This window comes from Ambystoma mexicanum, chromosome 1p, assembly GCF_040938575.1.
Source record: "Ambystoma mexicanum isolate Mex_15411 chromosome 1p, UKY_AmexF1_1, whole genome shotgun sequence".
Classification (NCBI taxonomy): Eukaryota; Metazoa; Chordata; class Amphibia; order Caudata; family Ambystomatidae; genus Ambystoma; species Ambystoma mexicanum.
In genome coordinates this window covers 130,213,452-130,233,789 of record NC_090921.1, presented here as the reverse complement: position 1 = coordinate 130,233,789, position 20,338 = coordinate 130,213,452, and the positions used below count along the sequence as shown (strand labels likewise).

General features: G+C 44.9%; 1 protein-coding gene across 1 annotated transcript in view; it reads left to right on the top strand.

Moving 5' to 3' along the window:
• Window positions 1-20,338, top strand: part of TSC22D4 (TSC22 domain family member 4) — a 637,200-nt gene that overhangs the window by 324,661 nt on the left and 292,201 nt on the right. Inside the window, exon 3 of the mRNA XM_069644942.1 lies at window positions 17,051-17,220. Within this exon, the coding sequence (XP_069501043.1) occupies window positions 17,051-17,220 (170 nt within the window). The remainder of the gene's footprint in view (window positions 1-17,050; window positions 17,221-20,338) is intronic.

Genomic DNA, 20,338 nt, shown 5'->3' with positions numbered 1-20,338 from the left:
AGCCGACGATGAGGAGGAAGGAGGAAGATCTGAGGAGGCGTTAGTTGTATAAGAAGTAGCAGAAGAGGAGGATGGAGGTGTTATACCTAAGCGAGAGGTGGGGGGAAAGGAACAGCAGAGGATCAGGAGATGGGAGTCAGACTTAAGGAGGTGGTGGCAACAGAAGAGGTCAAGGGTTGGCAGGAAGCCTGAAAGGAGATTAGATGCAGACACTTACACCTTAAACTTACACTTACAAGTAGTGTGTGAGTGGTGGGAGGAGGTATGTGCGTGTGGCCAGACATCAAGATACTGGTTGTGAAGCCAGGGGTGAACTGGTACCCTGAAACTAAGCTAGAGATGTGACCCATAGGATGGACTTATGTCAAGGCTGTGATGAAGAGATTCAGGGTGGGGGAGAAGGCCTGTCTAAGTAAGACCCTGGGAAAAGGGAGTTCACCAGGAACTAGTCAACAGGACCCAAGCCCTCTAGCCAAGACTCTCTTCTGCCGTTGACTGTCCAGATCGGCAACGTTCCAGCTGAGGTTGTCCAGTTCTGGCAAAATACCCAAACCTTTATCCCTGGCAGATCCAGCACACCACAGATGCTCGACGCTGAGGGCCATGCATGATGCTGGAAAAGGTACCTGACCACCAGTAGAGGAAAAACCCTCTTAGTCATCGTCGGATCCCGCAAAACCCAAAGACAGTGCGTTACGCTTGGGAAACACCCAGCAAGACTGTCAAAAGGCTCTTTTGTTGACAGGAGAAAGCACATTTTCACTCCTCCATTTAATTAAAAAACAGGGACTTTCGTTGCGCTTAATAACAACTCCACCTGGAAAAAGAACTTGCTTAAAATGCTGTTTTGTTTATTTTGCCTTTGTCCCGAGGAAGCAATCTTGTGGCATAAGTCTGAAACACGTCTAGAACAACAATGACTGATCCCCTAGAAGCTGCTGGGATGGACTCTTATGGGTTGGGGGCACTCGGGACACCGGGGAAAGTCCTATCTGATATCTGGTAGCATCAGTGGTGTCTCCAGGAATCAAATTTAGGAGGGGCACAGAGGGGGCCAAAGACAAAAGTAGGGGGGGCACAGACAAATGTAAGGGGAGAACATGGTCACTGCTCGTCTTAGGCGGGGGGGGCAAAAGGGAGGGCACATGGTTTCACAGGAGGGGCCCTGGCCCCCCCAGCCCCCCCTAGTGACGCCACTGGGTAGCGTATGTTCTTCTCCCTGCAATAAAACCTTTGGTGAACCTCACACTGGAGTCTGGGTCTAATGATGCACCCAGTGCCAGGTGCCTGTTGATAACTGTGGAATGAGTGAAAGGTGCCCAGGTAAGAACAGGTGTTTGAGCCATAACATTCATTCTTATCTTTGTTCTAAAGTGCTGTTTTCGCTTCAATGTGCCTCATTACGACCCTGGCGTTGGACCATGGTGCTATTAGCACCATGGTCCATGCCGGATTCCGCCATGGTGGATGGCAGATTTACCGCCCCATTCCAAGGTTGGCGGGGCGGTAAATCCCCATTCACCATGGCCCCTTCCCCATTCCCATTTTTGGCCCATAGGGCTCAATGGGAATGGGGAAGGCGCTAATTACGGCACCGTAAATTACGGTGCCGTAATTAGCACCAAGGTCTCTTAGCGGGTTGGACTTCAACGCCTGCAAAAAGCAGGCGTTAAAGTGTGAATCGGGCGTTAAGGGTTTAACGGCGCCGCAGCCTTTTACGGTGCTGTTAACCCCTTAACACGAGGGTTGTAATGAGGCCCAATGTCTGTGCTTAAAAGACCGTTGGTATTGTCTTAATAAACTCCCATGGTTTTGATTTTAAATCATTTACTGCTATCATACTGTCCAGAGGCGGCGGCTGCTCACGCTCATGTCTTCCCTGCCAGTGCTTCCCCTTCATATATGAACAGCGCACCCACCCATGTTCCTATATGTTTACCAGTTCCATGTCATTTCAACAAAATAAATTACTTTGTGGAGATTACTTCGAATTTTTACTTCACTTGTTTGGGGTCGGGGGTCACACAATTCCCCCTTCCCCATTCAATAGCACCCCTACTCAAACACCTGCCCCAACCCCTTTTAACATTTTACCCACAAATACATATACACATTCGAAGTGACAAACACGAAGTAAATGACTGAGAAGTAGTTTACTTCGTGAAAACAACAGTTGACGTTCACCTCAGCCATTACCATCTATAAACAGGCCTTCAAATCTCACAACCTCTAAGTCCTCTTCATTCTCTAGCTGTGTTGAGCAGAGCAGCAGTTTTCACTGATAATTCACACCAAATGTCCCTTTAATAAATATGTTCTCCTCTGATCCTCTTCTAAAGCTATCACATAGAATCATAAAACCACACATAGCTAGACCCACCAGAACCCCATACACCAACCGAATCACATTGGCCAAGATATTGAGGCTCCAGCTTCCCTTTCATTGCTGCTACCCAATGGAACTCCCTACCACCCCCCCTCAGGGGTATAGTGTCCAACCTAGCCTTCCGCAAAGCAATCAAAACTCTGCTGGTCGTATGAACCGGCCCTCACCCCTGACTGAGCTTTCACTCTTCTCGCCATGCTGATGGTAACTGTAACAGCTTCACAATACTGTAAAGTACCTTTGCATCTTAATTCTGCTACACTGGCTGTAACCTGTAGCAATATATGTACATTGTAACTAAGACACATGCATGTAGCAGCGCCTCGATGACTCCGGGCTGCCAATGCGCTTTATACATTCAAAAGGTAAATACATGAATTAATTAAATAAACTACGATTTTGTGCCGCTGAATCTAAGAACACCGACTAAAGATATGGGGGTTCTGCTAAAAGTCACGTGTCACTTTACACTTAATATTCAAATAAAAAGAGAATGTGTTACCTAGGATGTAAAGGCCAGTTTATTTCCAATATAATGATCTCAGGAGGAAAACTGTCCAGTGTAAAATATTTCACACTAGCAACCGACTAATTGGTCTAGTTTGGGGGTTCAGAGGGTACAGACCCTTGTCACTTGTGGCACTTACAACGCTAGCGCAAAAACCATTTCTAAAACATTGCAGGTCTTAGGTTACATATTGAAAAGAAAAAGCAGCTGACACTCTGCATTTAAGAGTCAATTTATTCACAAACATTTGTCAAGAATACTCTTAAGAAAAGCAGCAAACATAAAATGTGCCTCACCTTAATAACTGACAAGCGGGTTGCATGTGTGTTACCCTAGATCCTCCGGTTTTCCAGCGATTGGGTGCCCACACTTTAGAAAGCATCTATGTTGGGTTAGCTATGTACATATCATTGGTGTAATTAGGGATGTGCAATGTGTTGTAGAGAGGCAGATGTGCGCGTCATCTCTAGGGCCCGCCCTCTCACCACGTCATACTCGAAGAATAGCAAGAGAGCACTGTGTGTGACACCAGGTATCGTCCCAATACCGCATCGAAGATATGAGAGACATTATGGACTCGGACAATGTACCGAATGTATCCTCTCACTGACGTGGTGTTCGGATGTCTGCATACACCGCTGGATATAGAAGAGCTATAAGTGACGTCAGACCAGAGCAAAGTGACGTCATGTAGCGAAGACACTAGGGTGCACTGAAACGATGTATGAATACTTAAGGAATGTAGATGTAATTGAGGTAACAAGAGAAACAGCTATGCAAATATGACAAAAATTGTATACACTAAGAAGATAAACAAGAAGAGAATTAGCAAATGTATAGATGGAGAAACACAAGGTAGATGAGACATATAAAAGCTTGCAGCAGGAGACAATATAACGCAAGTAAAGCGGCCATGATGGAAAGATGGACGTCGGATTCGTATAATAGTAAGCTAAGAAGCCTTAAGGAGAGATCAGAACTGCAGAGCTGACAGGCGCTGGAAAACAGTTTTGTGTGAGGAACAATGAATATCTGTTTGGCTTAGGATCAAGGATGCCACATCAAGAGGCAACTGTAAGGCACAAGGGGAGTCAAAGATGATAAGCTACATACGCATGACATATTTCTCTTAGATTAAGTGAAGGAGAAAAATTTGCAAATGCCAACTATTGGACAATTAAAGATGCAGAAAGCATATGCCAGGCAGAGCAACCAAGTCCCCAGAGGCCAAAAGGAGTAATAGCTCCCAGCTTAATTGAATTAAAACGCACTAAATAAAAGGTAGAAATTGACAAAATCATGGTCTCCTCACACGTGGTGCAAGACTCAAAAACAAGGCATATTCATGAAGTTCAAACTGAAGATAGCAATGTACCTAGACTCCCTCAATAGTCCCAAAGAAGAGAACAGTCCGCAAGGTCAACCTCAGAGAAGATGCCTTGGCTTAGGGCCTAATTCATGAGAGATGGTGGGCTAATTGACCAAAGTGGGCAGTGGTCTGACGTTGTTGCCCGCACCTTGGTTTCGTTTTGCTTACGTGATGCTATCCAGCCGAATGTTCAAGTTTGGGAGAGCATGCCAATGAATAATGAGGGCCTATGTATCAGTGTACCATACATTGTTGCAGAGGCCAATCCGCTGCTGTTATTCTGCTATTACTCTGTATTATATGCAGTAAGAGGTAGTTCAAGCCTTGTTTATTTTATAGGGAGCAGCCAATTATGTTACTAACACTTTAATAAAACATTAGTATATATGTTCTCTTAACCAATCCCTCCTTTCAATAGGTGTTTACTGTTTGCCACATAGGATGAAGTCATAGTTGACGTACATCAAGATATAAAGCCTTTTCTGTAATCAAAATGTAGACGAGAGTGTGTGAGCTGTAATCTGTTTGTTCACCAGGTTTGACTACTTATTTGAGTTGATAATAAGTAGTATTTCGCCATATTATTTGAGTCTGTCCAGTGATTTGGACCCGAGATCGTTTATTGGTAATTTCCTCATGTGTGAGAATCGGTGGGCAGGTGCCCTTTGACAAAATTCCTGTCCGGCCCCCGCAGGCACCCAACAGACAGAAGGCAAACTGGTTGATTGGGGAAGTGTCGATACCGAGGGACTCAAGCTCCTGGCACTAATGCATGGCAGGCTCCCAGCAATCACGTGGGTGGTGGGAGCGCAATTGATTGAAGAAAAAAAAAGCACTTCCAACCCCATTAGGGGAATGGAAAAGCTAGTGCGGCAGCCGTGGTTTAGACTGTTTGTCACACTTAAAGAAAAAATCAAGACCGACTCAGAAATTGCTCTTACTAAACCCGGCAAACTTTGGCAAAGAAAAAGGCGGGGTAATGCGGGCGTAACTGCTTAATGTTTTCCAACCTTTGGGTTCTTCTTGGAGTATGAAAAGGCAAACCCTTTGCTTCTTCTCGTGCCGGGCAAAGGCAACTCAGGGAATCTCTACCGCAGACCAGCAAGCTGAACATTGTAGTTTGAAAAGTCAAATCATTGGAAACTCACTGAACTACGAGTTCAACAGGAGCACGTGTCTGTGTGTGTGTGTTTTAATTTTGCGTATTTGGTGGTGCTAAAGTGCCACCTAGAAGCCGAAACTATTGCATTAGTAAAACGAAAAATGCTATCCGTCCATATTGCTAAGAGGGATTTCCCTGCCTACAAAGTAAATGACGGGTGCATATTTGTCAAAACTTAAAAGTAGTCCTCAGTCCAAATCCTTTCCACTATCTGGCCCTTCCACTTCAGAAATAAATGACATAAAAATGAGCCAAAGCCGTAGCCGAACAGCTCTTGCATCGTCCGACCAGTGTTAGTTGGATCTCTCCCAAAGTACTGGTCGTAGGACAAATGTTTGTTTGTAACAGTTCACAAAATAAAGGTTTTACAGTCTCTTTTTAAATTCCTCAGAAAAAAATTAAATAAGTCTTTACATTTGAAGGGGAGGGGTCATACCCTTAGTCCGTTTCCGCCAACTTGGACCTTTTCTTTTCCCTAATATTGTGTCTTTCTTTTATAGATTGATTGAACCCTTTGGGTTCCCTTCTTGTCTTAGGTGGAACAATGTCCTTTATCTCTCTGGGGCTCTCCAGGCCCTTCTCATCCATGGGATGGTTTAATCTTTGCGGAAACTTCTTTATTTTTCTCTCCTTGTTTAATTCCACTTGCCTCCCTCCACCCTGGGCCAACCTGGTACCTTCTCTGCCTCTGGCTGTGCTCCAGCAGGGTGGCGTCTCTGGCATTCTCCATTTCCTGCCCATCTCAGCAGTTTTGCGGCTCCTCGCACCAGAAGCAGAGTATTTGTTTCTCAGTTGTTCCCTGGTCCTCCAATCGGTTCGTGGGCCACAGACCCACCACAGCTGCAGTGTGGTCACACCACCAGGTACGACGGTTCATCTCCTGCCGTCTTATAATTTTCTGTGTTCGTCACACTAAGAGCGCAGGGTTCGTTCCTCTGTTGTATCCTGTTCTCTGCATCGGTTAGCGGCTCCCAAGCCCGCCACAATTGCAGTGTCGTCGCGCCACTAGGTAAGATGGTTATTCACCCGTCTCCGTTCTACTTCCTCAGTGCCGGCCTTCCAGCATCTCACTTTCCTCTCTTCGGTTTCCCATGCTATCGCTGGCTCTGTGATGTAGCGCGGCTCCAACCCTCTAGGACGTTTGCACGTCTGAGGCTCACCTCTGTGCAGGATTCTTCCTCCTCTATTCAAGGTTCCTCGTCTCTTTATTCTCGCCTCCGTTCTTCAAAGGTGTGTGATGTTTTTTGTCAGCTTCTGAGTGCAAGTAGATTCCAGCAATACCTTGAGCCAACAATATGGGAGTAATGTCAATAGGGTTGGACTGCAAAACACAAGGAACAGCAGTCGTTTCCTCTCCAATATATGCAGAGAGTGTATTCCTCATAGGGGGTTCCTTACAGGAATGGGAGTCCTTGTCCCCTAGAGGGGAGTCACTCCCAGTGAGGTCCCGCTTTCCCAGACTCCTACGGGGAGTCTTCCTTAGCGGGCTCACCTCCCTAGCCTTCCAGGTGGTGTTTCCCTCTAAGGGAGCAGTGATGAATGTCCTGAATTCTTCACAGGAGCCACTGTGATTAACGTATGGTGGTCGTGATGTGGTCACATTTATTAGTATTGGTGATGAGACGAGCCGCGGCATGGTGAGCTGCTTTGAGGGGATCCAGGTGAGTATTTTTACCAACGCTGGATGTGGAGAGAGCTTGTGAATTGAGGCCACTGTAAAGTGGGAACAGAGGGGACCCAGATTAGTTTGCGGCAGGTGGGAAAAGAATGCTCATCTTAATCCTTGTTATTTGTGGCACGGAATGGCTAACCACCAAATAGCCGAGCCCTTTTCATATAAAAGGTCCTTGGGCTGTCTTTCAAAGTCAATATGTATAGGGCGTCTGACACCACCCACTATATGTCCGTGCACGGTGCTCTCAACCAGTTTCTGTAGTTAGAGCCTCTATTCCTACGGCCAACATACCCATGGGAGGATAGCTCAGGGGCAACATGCTCGCCTTGGAAGCAAGACGACAATACAGGTTCGATCCCCGGGTCCGCGCTTACAATCCTTTGGTATTAAGCGCATTATAAATAACCTATCATATCATATCATGCTTTATAAAAATGGTTCTCCCTTCTGCTGCTACTAATGCAAGCTGTACCTTGGTAATTGCTGTATGTAGACCCTACGCTCCCTCTCACTATTCCAAGAGCCTCCCTTGGCCGTCACTGCATCATGGACCTCTTGAGCCAGTCCTTATATGCAGTGCCTTCCTTGGCAGTCTCTATATGTGGATCTTTGGCTCTTGGTGTGGTCCTTCCTTTTGATGGGCATAAGAGACAGATGTAGGTGTAAATAGGTAAGAAACAATAGCTGTCGAAAGATATTGTAGCTTTTATATCTGAAAATGATGTATTGTTATACATATTTAATCAAGAAGGGGCTGACGGGGGGCTGACGGTGGTGTGCCTGTGAAAGGACAGGTACCTGGTCATCCAATAGCAGTGCCTGGCACATGCCTAATACTTACACAAAAGTCAAAATGGTTGGATTCGCCAAGGCTTGTTTTTAACAGGACTACAGTGAAGAAGAGGTGTCAGGCTTATAAATCAGGTGGCTGAAAAAAATCCTGGTTGACATTGTTAGTCTGGCCTAATAAGTGTCGCTTGCGACACCTATAAGCCGAAACTTTTGCATTAGAGTACAGATAGGGAGAACTCCAATGAAGTCATTAACTCTCAGCAGACTGCTTTGAGAAAATACTGGCAGGCACTTTGAGTGCCAAGTTTGATGGTACGGCTTGGGTAAAGCGAGCTCAAAGAGTTCCCATGAGGAGGTGTTTTGGCCGGGGAGCAGCGAAGACTGTTTTGGGTGGGAATGGCCATAAGGATTAGCATGGCATTGGGCAGCCAACGGGTGGGCCAATAACCAAACAACACCTACCAGCTGTGTGTCCCCATTAAAATGCCAATTCTCCCTCTACCTATCTGTACTCTAACGCAATAGTTTCGGCTTATAGGTGTCGTAACACCTAATAGCCCAAACTAAAAGAGAAAAAATATCAGGGGGAGGGGCAGAAGGGACATTGAAGGCCCTGGGGACAGGAGGACGCTGGGCCGCAGGCAGGGGAGCATACATTGATTGGAAAGCAGAGATACAGGGCACATCCCTTGCCTGTTTAGTTCAGTCTTGCATACATGCCAACCCTCCCGATTTAGGCGGGAGACTCCCGATTTTTCAGGGGAAAATACTGCTTTTTTTCACGTTCGCCCGCCTAAAATGGTACTTTCCCCAATGCATTCCTATGGGGAAATTGTTCTCTCCCGATTTCTCTGAAGAAATCTCCCTCCCTGGTGCCTCGGAATGTTGGCATGTATGGTCTTGACCTGCCACCACCTCCTCTCGTGACACTCTCCCCCCACTTCTCCGTTTGCCACAGGTTCCCACTACCTGCGGTTCATGGTCTACTCCCGACCTAGCTCGGCTCCTTCACTTTAGGCCGGGTCACTTCCTAGTGGAAAGAAACGACGGACTCTGCTTTATGGCGCGAGTCCCTGTGCATTCCGAGCACGACCTTCAGTACTTCCTAAAAGTACCGGACAAGTACTGTTTGCTGCTGCTGCCTCGTTACTCTATCTCAATTGGATTGGACTCCACGGACTTGCTACAGCACTCTGAAACTCCCTGGAGGAAGTCTTTCACGGGTGCACCAGCGTACCTGACTCTAAGGTCCTTCCTTTGTGGTGGCCATGCCCCCCCGCTGACGAGTCACGCGCTCCGCGACCTCAAATACTGGCAGCCTTGCGCACCTGCGCCGCGCACCAAGTACCGGACAAGTACTGTTTGCTGCCGCTGCCTCGTTACTCTATCTCAATTGGATTGGACTCCACAGGCTTGCTACATCGCTCTGAAACTCCCTGGAGGAAGTCTTTCACGGGTGCACCAGCGTGCCTGACTCTAAGGTGACTGTCTACTAGCATAACCCTGTGTGTCACACAGAGCGTATTCTCCCCCTTTGTGCCCCACAACTCGTGTATTCCAAAACTGTGTGCCTTTCAACTTGTGCTCTTTACAACTTGTGCGTTGCACACACTGCCCCTTCAAGGCTTGTGTGTAAATATTTGTGCTCACGTGCTTTTGCCATCCCGCAGTGTTGTGGTGCCCATTGGTAATATCGTCCTTTTTTTTCCTTACCTTTCTCTGTAAAGGTCCTTCCTTTTTGGTGGCCATGCCCCCCGCTGACGAGTCACGTGCTCCGCGACCTCACATACTGGCAGCCTCGCGCACCTGCGCCGCGCACCAAGTACCGGACAAGTACTGTTTGCTGCCGCTGCCTCGTTACTCTATCTCAATTGGATTGGACTCCACGGACTTGCTACAGCGCTCTGAAACTCCCTGGAGGAAGTCTTTCACTGGTGCACCAGCGTGCGTGACTCTAAGGTGACTGTCTACTAGCATAACCCTGTGTGTCACACAGAGCATGCTCTCCCCCTTTGTGCCCCACAACTCGTGTATTCCACAACTGTGTGCCTTTCAACTTGTGCTCTTTACAACTTGTGCGATGCACACACTGCCCCTTCAAGGCTTGTGTGTAAATATTTGTGCTCACGTGCTTTTGCCATCCCGCAGTGTTGTGGTGCCCATTGGTAATATCGTCCTTTTTTTTCCTTACCTTTCTCTGTAAAGGTCCTTCGTTTGTGGTGGCCACGCCCCCCGCTGACGAGTCACGCGCTCCGCGACCTCAAATAATGGCAGCCTCGCGCACCTGCGCCGCGCACCATGTACCGGACAAGTACTGTTTGCTGTTCGCGGTGCGCGGCGCGGGGTGCGATTCTGCTTTATATCAGGTGGTAAGCACTGTTTTGATCAGGTGAAGCTAGGTGGTGTCTTTTTGCATTAAGATGGTTAAGAAATTGTGTAATGGGAACAGATGCCTGAATGGTTCCCCCTCAACTTTGTTTGTGGGCAGTATGTTAGAAGAGGAGCCCATTTACGAAACAGTTAACCAAACTAAGAAAAAGGGAAAAGGTATAAATGAGAAACCGTGTACTAGCTCCTATATGAAGTCATCAGTAAATTCAAATGTGCCAATTTTACCTCCGCTAGAATCAGTACAAGTCACAACTGCAGAAACTGAAAAAGAGGTAAATACAGTGGCCCAAATTCACAGGGAGATGCATGGAAGTATAACCCACCCACTCAAACTAATTCATAATGTACCCATTACTGATAGCTCAATATTGGGAGCGGTAAACGATGATGTGAACATGCCAGCTATTGATATTTCGTTGGTTGTGCCAGTTGTTCTAGCTGAACTCCATAGTAGAACACGCCTTTCCAATGGGCCCTCAACACCTGCTGCTGAGTCAAGGGGCTTTAGGGAACAAGTTCATTTCCGTGCAGCAATAGCAGAACATTTAAATCAATTAAAAGAAATGCAAAAGAGCAAAGAAGGATGGGGGGCTCTGGATCTTAAACACTCTGCCAGCTCACCCGCTCATGAGATTCAATTCAATCCCTCTAATACAAATTACTTACATTCACCAGTACTGGGTTGTGATCCCATACCGCTAAAAAATAACTCAGGAAAATCTCGCCAACCAAATTCATCACTTCCGCTATTCCCACTGGAAGAGACTTTAGTGGATTTAAATCCCCAAGAATTACAGAATTTTCCTGTCTTGATCAGGATACTGAATTTGCTGGACAAGGGGCACGAATTTACGCATGGAGCGATTGGTGCTCTGAGCCTAGCAACATCAGAAATCAATTCAAGACTGTGTAAAATAGAGGGTTTTTTGATGGCCCAGTAAAAATGTCATGTATTTTGGGCTGAGCAACATATGAGTGAGAAACGCTTTCATACTCAAAAGTTAGAAGCAATAGAAACAGAGCTTAAAGCTGGGAAATCATACAATATGAAATCTTCAGCTTCCCAAACCGAGTATGTGGAGCTGAATGATTCGGTTTTAACAAACGCAACAACTGATGTAAAAAATGCACAAGCAAATCAGCTTCCTCCATATGTGGAGGTAGCGAAATTGCAGCACGAAAGAATATTGGCTTTAGAGAAGATTGTCCTTGCTGCCAACCTAATGCCTCCGGAGAGGATGGCAGAGGTACTTAGCAAAACGGAGGCGCCAATATTAACCCCAGTTACACATACCCCTGATAGTCCCTCTGTGCTTACAGATCTGATTGATTTGAACTCAGAGATTATGCAGAGTGGTCAGGAATGTATTAGCGATTCAACTGAAGGAGGAAATGGTACTCATAGTACATTCTTTATGTCCCGAAAAGCTAAAAAATTACATACTAAAGCTTTGAAAAATCAAAAAAATGCAAACTTCCAAAATCCATTAACCCGAGCAGGGCTCATGATGAATCAAAATAACAAAGAAAAAATGAAAAATAAAAACTCTGAGACATTGGTAGAACAGAATAAAAAAAACTGCAAAAAAGGTATAATAAAAGCTTTATTAAGGAAGATAACAACATTGATCTAACACAACTAAACATCGAAAGTCAGGCTGTCTTGGGTATAGCCGATACTGGGTCACAAAAACTCGTTTTTTCGAGTATTGAGGGGAGTGAAAAAAAAATACATCAGATGAGATACCAAAATCTAATGTCGCAAACATAAAAGAGGACAATGTGCTATCATCACCTATCCCTATACAAACGCAGCTACAACGCTTCTTCGAAAAAATAGACAAAAAAATAACGGACCTAGTTCAAAAACCACATAACACTACAGATACAAGTGCCGACTGTTATGTTGTGAGTTCTTTAACTGATAGAAGTACTCACAATATGAATAGTCAAGTTGTGAATTAAGTTGTAGGCACTCAGGATCCTGATTTTACTAAGTTACAACACATGAAGGGAGTCCCTGATACACAGCAAAATCGGCAGTCCATATCGCCTACCCCTTTTCGTGAAGGAGAGAGTGAGGATAAATGGTCTTTCTATAACACTCTAGGTCCTGAGATGAAATTGGTAATGGGATGGACGTTGGATCCAACAAAGGTAGACAAACCAAACTTAACGCGATCATCATTGATGAAAGTTTTTCATCAAATACCTGCACTGCGCAACTTAGTGTCTAACGATATAGACTGGGTTCGTTTACCGTATGTCTCAAACGGTAGAATGTTATGCAAATATCAGAACACGATCATTGCCGCACTAATATGGAAACATATACAGGATTTTCAATTGCTTGGTTATGAGTTATCACTGTTTAACTCCCTGGAAAATGCCACACTGTTTGTGGAATATCAACCTTCTGCTTCTTATAACAACACCCACATTGAAGATCATGATAACCAGCTTGCAACCTTACATGAAAAAATCAGATTGCAATCGGAATCCGTTGCCCAGATTGTGACAAGCCTGACATGGCTTGAACCACTGATGAAAAATCTAATAAGCAATATGCCAGTCAAAGAAAAACAATAAAATGATACAGTGGTTATAAATTCTTGGAATTGCTGTGGCTTTAATAATTTTGAGAAATGGTTTCAGAACACATTGGATGTACAATCACCAGCAATAATCATCTTGCAGGAAACCATGGCGACCCAAGATATTCATCTGGAAGGATATGCAGCTTTTTGCTCTCATGCGATAAAAGGTAACCAAGGCCGTCCATCTGGAGGCCTTGCGATCCTGGTGAGACTTTTATATCAATCTAAACTGCTCCAAATCTATTCATCTTCAGATATATTGGCGGTGGAAGTGACATCTAACTTCATGGTGTTCACTCAGCTGATTATAGTTGCACTGTATTGGAACCCAGCAACGTCAACCTTAGACTCTATTATCGAAAAAGTTAACCATGTTCTTTTACTAGTGGCAACATACGCTCCGAATGCACAGATCATTATGGGTGGCGATTTCAATTCAAACCTCAACAAAATAATGTTGAAATTAGATATAGCATCTTATTATGAAACATTGGCTTTTGAAAGGGGGCAAATATGGAGGGAGTTTTTGAGCGATTGGGAATTGCAAGTTGTGCCCTTTTCACAAAAAGAGAATGCATATACTTGGGCTCGTGGTAGAAAACGCACAGCAATTGATTACATAGTAACCTCGAACTCACTGGCTGAATTCACCACAAATTGCAAAATTATTCAATCACATCTAAGTGATCATTGCATTTTGGAGTGTCTATTTGAGTGTAGTTTACCATTATATGAAGCTAAGCCCGTACTGTCATTGCTGGAGATTGATCGCAAGGCACTTTCCATCAGGTGGAATGCTAGATTATATAGCCAGCTAAACTATCTGGTTAATAGAGACATGGTAAAAGATAATGTTGAAACATTGTCCAGTTCTGATCTTAACATTTGGGAAAGGCAAAATGCTGAAATGATAGGCAGGGATCTTGACACTTTGGTGGAGAAAAGCTCAACAGCCAAAAAGTTTGACTATAAGAAGAGTTTTAACGCAGAAATTGCATTAAGGAAAAAACAAAAAAACAGAGAAATTCGTAAACTGCTGAAATCATCCATTAATATAGGGGGTTATGCAACTGAGAAAAAGAAAATCCTTGCAATTTATAGAAACGATGTCAAACATCTGAAGATTGGTACATTTATCGAAACCAATCAAAAAATGATCCAGAACTTAATTGGCAAAAACTCAAGGGAAATTTGGGCAATATTGAAGGACCCATTATTGAAAGGAAAATCAGATCTTTGCTCTGCCGTAAGTGGAGAAGTATGGTGTAAAATCTATGAATCCAAATATGCTATGCCACAGAAATTTTGTGAGTTACTAACCCCGGATCTGGCAATAAATATTCCCTCTATATGTCCCTGGGGATTGAAAGACATCATCTCTATAATTGCAAAGTTAAAACCTTCTAAAGCTGCTGGGCCTGATGGTATTCCACCGTGCGTCTTAAAGGACAACCCGAAATTATGGGCAAAAATCATCCTAAGGAGGCTGGAATGTGTATTTAAAGCAAAGAGAGTACTGGAGTCGTGGCTATCCGCGATCATAATTCCAATACACAAAAAGGGTCCTTTGAACGACCCCTCCAACTTTAGACCCATAGCTTTAATCGACATCTCGGCAAAGATCTTTGCTGCCCTAATATTGAAGGACTTAAATGTTTTCATCCTAAAACAGAAAATTCTTTCGCGGTTTCAAACTGGGTTTCGCAAAGGCATGGGTACACAGTTGAACGCAACCCTGCTGGCACACTTACTAAAGATATCTAGGAAGAAAGATCATGGGCCACTGTATATGGCGCTTGTTGACATATCCGGGGCATTTGACTCTGTAATTAGACAACAGTTGTGGCAAAGGATGCAGGACATTCATATTCCATTGCACCTGATAGCTATGATCATTATGTTGCATTCCAACACAAGTTACAGGATCAAGATCGATAAGGAAGGTTCGCTAACACCACCCATTCTTACCTTTATAGGTGTAAAGCAAGGTGTAATCTTGCAGCCACACTGTTCAAACTGTATCTATCTGAAATAGCTTCAATTTGGTCTATGTGTAGCTCATTTGCGATTAAAGTAGGGGATCTTTGCTTGGATTGGCTAGCTTTTGCAGACGACTTGATAATGTTTGATCTTACTCCGTTTGGGCTGCAAAATAAACTTGAATGCTTAGTTGAATTCTGTGAGAAGCGTAACCTCCAGTTAAACCCGAATAAATCACACATATTAGTATTCTCAAACAAAAGAAAGCTTGTAAGATACCAACGGAAAATAAAGGGTCTTCCGATACCACGTGCTTTGGGCATGATTTACTTGGGTTATAACTTGAACAACTCTGATTCAGTTGACAAATGGAATAAAGAAATTTCAATTAAAGCGATGCCATTGATCGCACAAATTAAATTAATCTACTCAAAAATCTGTAACTTCTCGTTAATTCCACTAATCGATTTCTATAAACTTAAAGTGGAAGCAATCATCATATACGGCCTAGATCTGTGTTACTTGGAAATTGGTTCTATATTAAACAAAATCCAAGGAAAAATATGGAAGAAAGTCTTGCATTTGCCTATGTCACTACCAAACTCGATTATTATGCACGAATTGGGATTGACATCATTAGCTACCAAACATCTATGGCGCAAGTTTGCGTCTTATGCAAAAATCCTAGACCCTTTGCCAAATTCCCTTTATGAAGATCTTGGAAAAATGCTAAAAAAGGGAAATCCGGTTTCGGTAGCAGATGAAGGGAAAAGGTGCGATGAAAATCTTGCACAATTAGCCATGGGAAGGGAAGATCTAATAAATCGTCCTCAGGTTGTAAAGGCAAGACTAATTCAATATGATTGGGCAGTGAATTCAGATAAAATCGGGCAATATAACTCTCACAAGGAGTATGCAAAATTCCGGCATAAACAATCACCCCTATTGCCATACTTGAGACAGTGTCCTGGTCACGAAATGCGCACAATGTACATGAGGTTTAAATTTAACTTAATTCCAACTTTAGAGCGCAGTAAGAACTGGCTCAACTGTTCCGATTTAGAAGATGAAGGATGTAGATTTTGTAGGAATGCTCAAAAAGAAACGTTGAAACATCTTGTCTTACATTGCGTCTTCTTTGCAAAAGCACAGCAAAACAATCTGCTGAAACATCAAAATATAGCAACAGTCTACCAAAGTGAGATGTTTTGGACACAATGCATGTGGGGTTATCGTATGTCTATGATCATCGATTTAACACAACTGTTACATGAAATTGATAAGAATCTGATGTCCAACAATTCAGGCAAAAATGGAGTGGCGAATAACTGTTTTGATATATTAGATAAAACGATTTTAGTGAATACAATAGATGAATGAATATACCAAAACCAGGTCATTTCAATGGAAAAATTACTGACTCTAATTTAGTTAAATAACCTGCAATTGGTGGTGATGTATTATTGTAATGATGTTTTGTTTGATTATCATATTTAGAGCGTAAATATGATTCTCCCTTTTCATTATTTGATTATTCGTTGATTTTATGTAAAACACTTCGGTAATGTGATTATGTTTTTAGGTATTATGTGTATTTTAACAAATCCTTTTGTAAATTTATGAAATAATATTAAGAACTGTTGTAAAGATATCTTGTATCGAAAAACAACAAATAATTAAAAAAAAAAAAAAAAGGTTAGGGTCTCTGCCAGGCAGCTCGCAGGAGTTGGTCGTGCTTCATACTCGCTTCAGATCCAGTCAGGACGCCGAGTCCCTCTTCTCTTTCTTTAATACACAGGAAATGGCCAAGGGAACAAGCATGTCTGAAACACCTCTGCTGCGTTGTTCTGCCATAACAGTGAATCGACAGCAGAGCCTAGGAATGTAAGAGAGACATGGAGAGGTAGTTAGAATACAACTTTAAGCTTATTTGATATTTATTATATAATCATATATTTTCCATGTTTTCGAATGTGAACATATGGGACTCAAATGTGTGTTTCTGTGTAGAGATGGCCACTGGGTAGCGGGCCTCTCTCCAGTTATAGAAGACATCCTTCCTCACAGCAGTTTGTGTTCTCTTTCATAATGGAGTAATGGGAAGTGAAATCTTGCTCCGTTGCAGATGGACGCTAATATAGTTTTTTCTCTCTTTTCCCCACATTTCTCCTTACCCTTCCTCTCCTCAAGGCTCCAGCTCACGATGCCCGCTCACGATCGCCGTCTCCGGCCCGACCGGGCTTTCGGGACAGCAGCCCCAGCTACGGCCTCTCGGACCCCTTCGGCGTGCACTCGGCGCGCCTGAGTCTGGCTCGCTCCATGTTCTCCATGGGGGGCACTCCGGACAGTGACGAGGAGAGGTAGGTGGTGTGGGGATGCTGGGGCAATGCAGGGGCTTCTGCACTCTTGCACCTGAGCCCAGGTTGCTGCTACTCCCATGTAGGGGGCTGTTTGCGTCATATGTGCATCCCTGCCTGTTCGCTCATGAATTCCTGAAGTAGACCTGCGGTCCTTTTTTAAATCCCCACAATCCGGGGAGGGGTGCTTACTGGATGTTCTGTGATGTCATCTCCTTGTGGTTTGGGGACTGACTGCAGACGGTTTACAGCATCTTTGAAATGACTGGAGGGGGATATGGTTTGGAGACAGCAGAGGAGGGGGATATGGGTTGGAGATAGTGGAGGAGGGGGATATTGCTGGAAGAGAGCAGAGAAGAAGGTTGTTATTGGGAGATGGCAAGGAGGGGGATATTGTTGGGAGATGGTGTTGGTGGAGATATTGCATAATGAAGGTGGTGGATATTATATAGTGGAGGTGGGGGGATATTGTATAGTGGAGGTGGGGGGTATTGTATAGTGGAGGTGGGGGGATATTGTATAGTGGAGGTGGGGGGTATTGTATAGTGGAGGTGGGGGGATATTGTATAGTGGAGGTGGGGGGTATTGTATAGTGAAGGTGGGGGGTATTGTATAGTGGAGGTGGGGGTATTGCAAAGTGAAGGAGGAGGATATTGTATAGTGGAGGTGGGGTTATTGTATAGTGAAGGTGGGGGCATTGTATAGTGGAGGTGGGGGTATTGTATAGTGAAGGTGGGGGGTATTGTATAGTGAAGGAGGTGGATATTGTATAGTGGAGGTGGGGTTATTGTATAGTGAAAGTGGGGGTATTGTATAGTGAAGGTGGGGGTATTGTATAGTGGAGGTGGTATTTTATAGTGGAGGTGGGGGGTATTGTATAGTGGAGGTGGGGGTATTGTATAGTGGAGGTGGGGGTATTGTATAGTGAAGGTGGGGGGTATTGTATAGTGGAGGTGGGGGGATATTGTATAGTGGAGGTGGGGGTATTGTGCAGTGGGGCTGGGGGGTATTGTACAGTGGAGCTGGGGGGTATTGTATAGTGAAGGTGGGGGGTATTGTATAGTGGAGGTGGGGGTATTGCAAAGTGAAGGAGGTGGATATTGTATAGTGGAGGTGGGGTTATTGTATAGTGAAGGTGGGGGGTATTGTATAGTGGAGGTGGGGGTATTGTATAGTGAAGGTGGGGGGTATTGTATAGTGGAGGTGGGGGGATATTGTATAGTGGAGGTGGGGGTATTGTGCAGTGGGGCTGGGGGTATTGTACAGTGGAGCTGGGGGGTATTGTATAGTGAAGGTGGGGGGTATTGTATAGTGGAGGTGGGGGTATTGCAAAGTGAAGGAGGTGGATATTGTATAGTGGAGGTGGGGTTATTGTATAGTGAAGGTGGGGGCATTGTATAGTGGAGGTGGGGGTATTGTATAGTGAAGGTGGGGGGTATTGTATAGTGAAGGAGGTGGATATTGTATAGTGGAGGTGGGGTTATTGTATAGTGAAGGTGGGGGTATTGTATAGTGAAGGTGGGGGTATTGTATAGTGGAGGTGGTATTTTATAGTGGAGGTGGGGGGTATTGTATAGTGGAGGTGGGGGTATTGTATAGTGGAGGTGGGGGTATTGTATAGTGAAGGTGGGGGGTATTGTATAGTGGAGGTGGGGTTATTGTATAGTGAAGGTGGGGGCATTGTATAGTGGAGGTGGGGGTATTGTATAGTGAAGGTGGGGGGTATTGTATAGTGAAGGAGGTGGATATTGTATAGTGGAGGTGGGGTTATTGTATAGTGAAGGTGGGGGTATTGTATAGTGAAGGTGGGGGTATTGTATAGTGGAGGTGGTATTTTATAGTGGAGGTGGGGGGTATTGTATAGTGGAGGTGGGGGTATTGTATAGTGGAGGTGGGGGTATTGTATAGTGAAGGTGGGGGGTATTGTATAGTGGAGGTGGGGGTATTGTATTGTGGAAGTGGGGGCGTGTATAGTGTAGATGGTAGATAGTGTATAGTGGATGTGTTGGGTATTGTATAGTGGAAGTGTGGGGTATTTTATAGTGAAGGTGGGGGTATTGTATAGTGGAGGTGGGGGTATTGTATAGTAGCTGTGAAGTATTGTATAGTCGAGGTGGTGGCTATTGTATAGTAGGGATGGTGGATATTGTATAGTGGAGGTGGGATATTGTATAGTGGAGGTGGGGGGTATTGTTGGGTGATAGTGAGTTGGGGTTATGGCTCGACGATAGCGGAGAGGGATATTGTTGGGAGATTGTGGAGGAGGGGTTATTGATGGAAGATAGTGGAGCAGGGGGGTATTTATGGGAGATAGTGGAGGAGGGGGGTATTGATGGGAGATAGTGGAGCAGGGGGGTATTGATGGGAGATAGTGGAGGAGGGGGGTATTGATGGGGGATAGTTGAGGAGGGGGAATTGATGGGGGATAGTGGAGCAGGGGGGTATTGATGGGAGATAGTGGAGGAGGGGGGTATTGATGGGAGATAGTGGAACAGGGGGGTATTGATGGGAGATAGTGGAGGAGGGGGGATTGATGGGGGATAGTGGAGCAGGGGGTATTGATGGGAGATAGTGGAGGAGGGGGGATTGATGGGGGATAGTGGAGCAGGGGGGTATTGATGGGAGATAGTGGAGGAGGGGGGTATTGATGGGAGATAGTGGAGGAGGGGGGTATTGATGGGAGATAGTGGAGCAGGGGGGTATTGATGGGAGATAGTGGAGGAGGGGGGTATTGATGGGAGATAGTGGAGCAGGGGGGTATTGATGGGAGATAGTGGAGGGGGGTATTGATGGGGGATAGTGGAGCAGGGGGGTATTGATGGGAGATAGTGGAGGAGGGGGGTATTGATGGGGGATAGTTGAGGAGGGGGTATTGATGGGGGATAGTGGAGCAGGGGGGTATTGATGGGGGATAGTGGAGGAGGGGGGTATTGATGGGGGATAGTTGAGGAGGGGGGTATTGATGGGGGATAGTTGAGATGGGGGATTGATGGGGGATAGTGGAGCAGGGGGGTATTGATGGGAGATATTGAAGGTAGGGGATACGATTGGAAGATAGCGAAGGGGGATATGGTTGGGAGGTAGAGAGGAGGGCGATTTTGTTGGGAGATAGCGGAGGTGG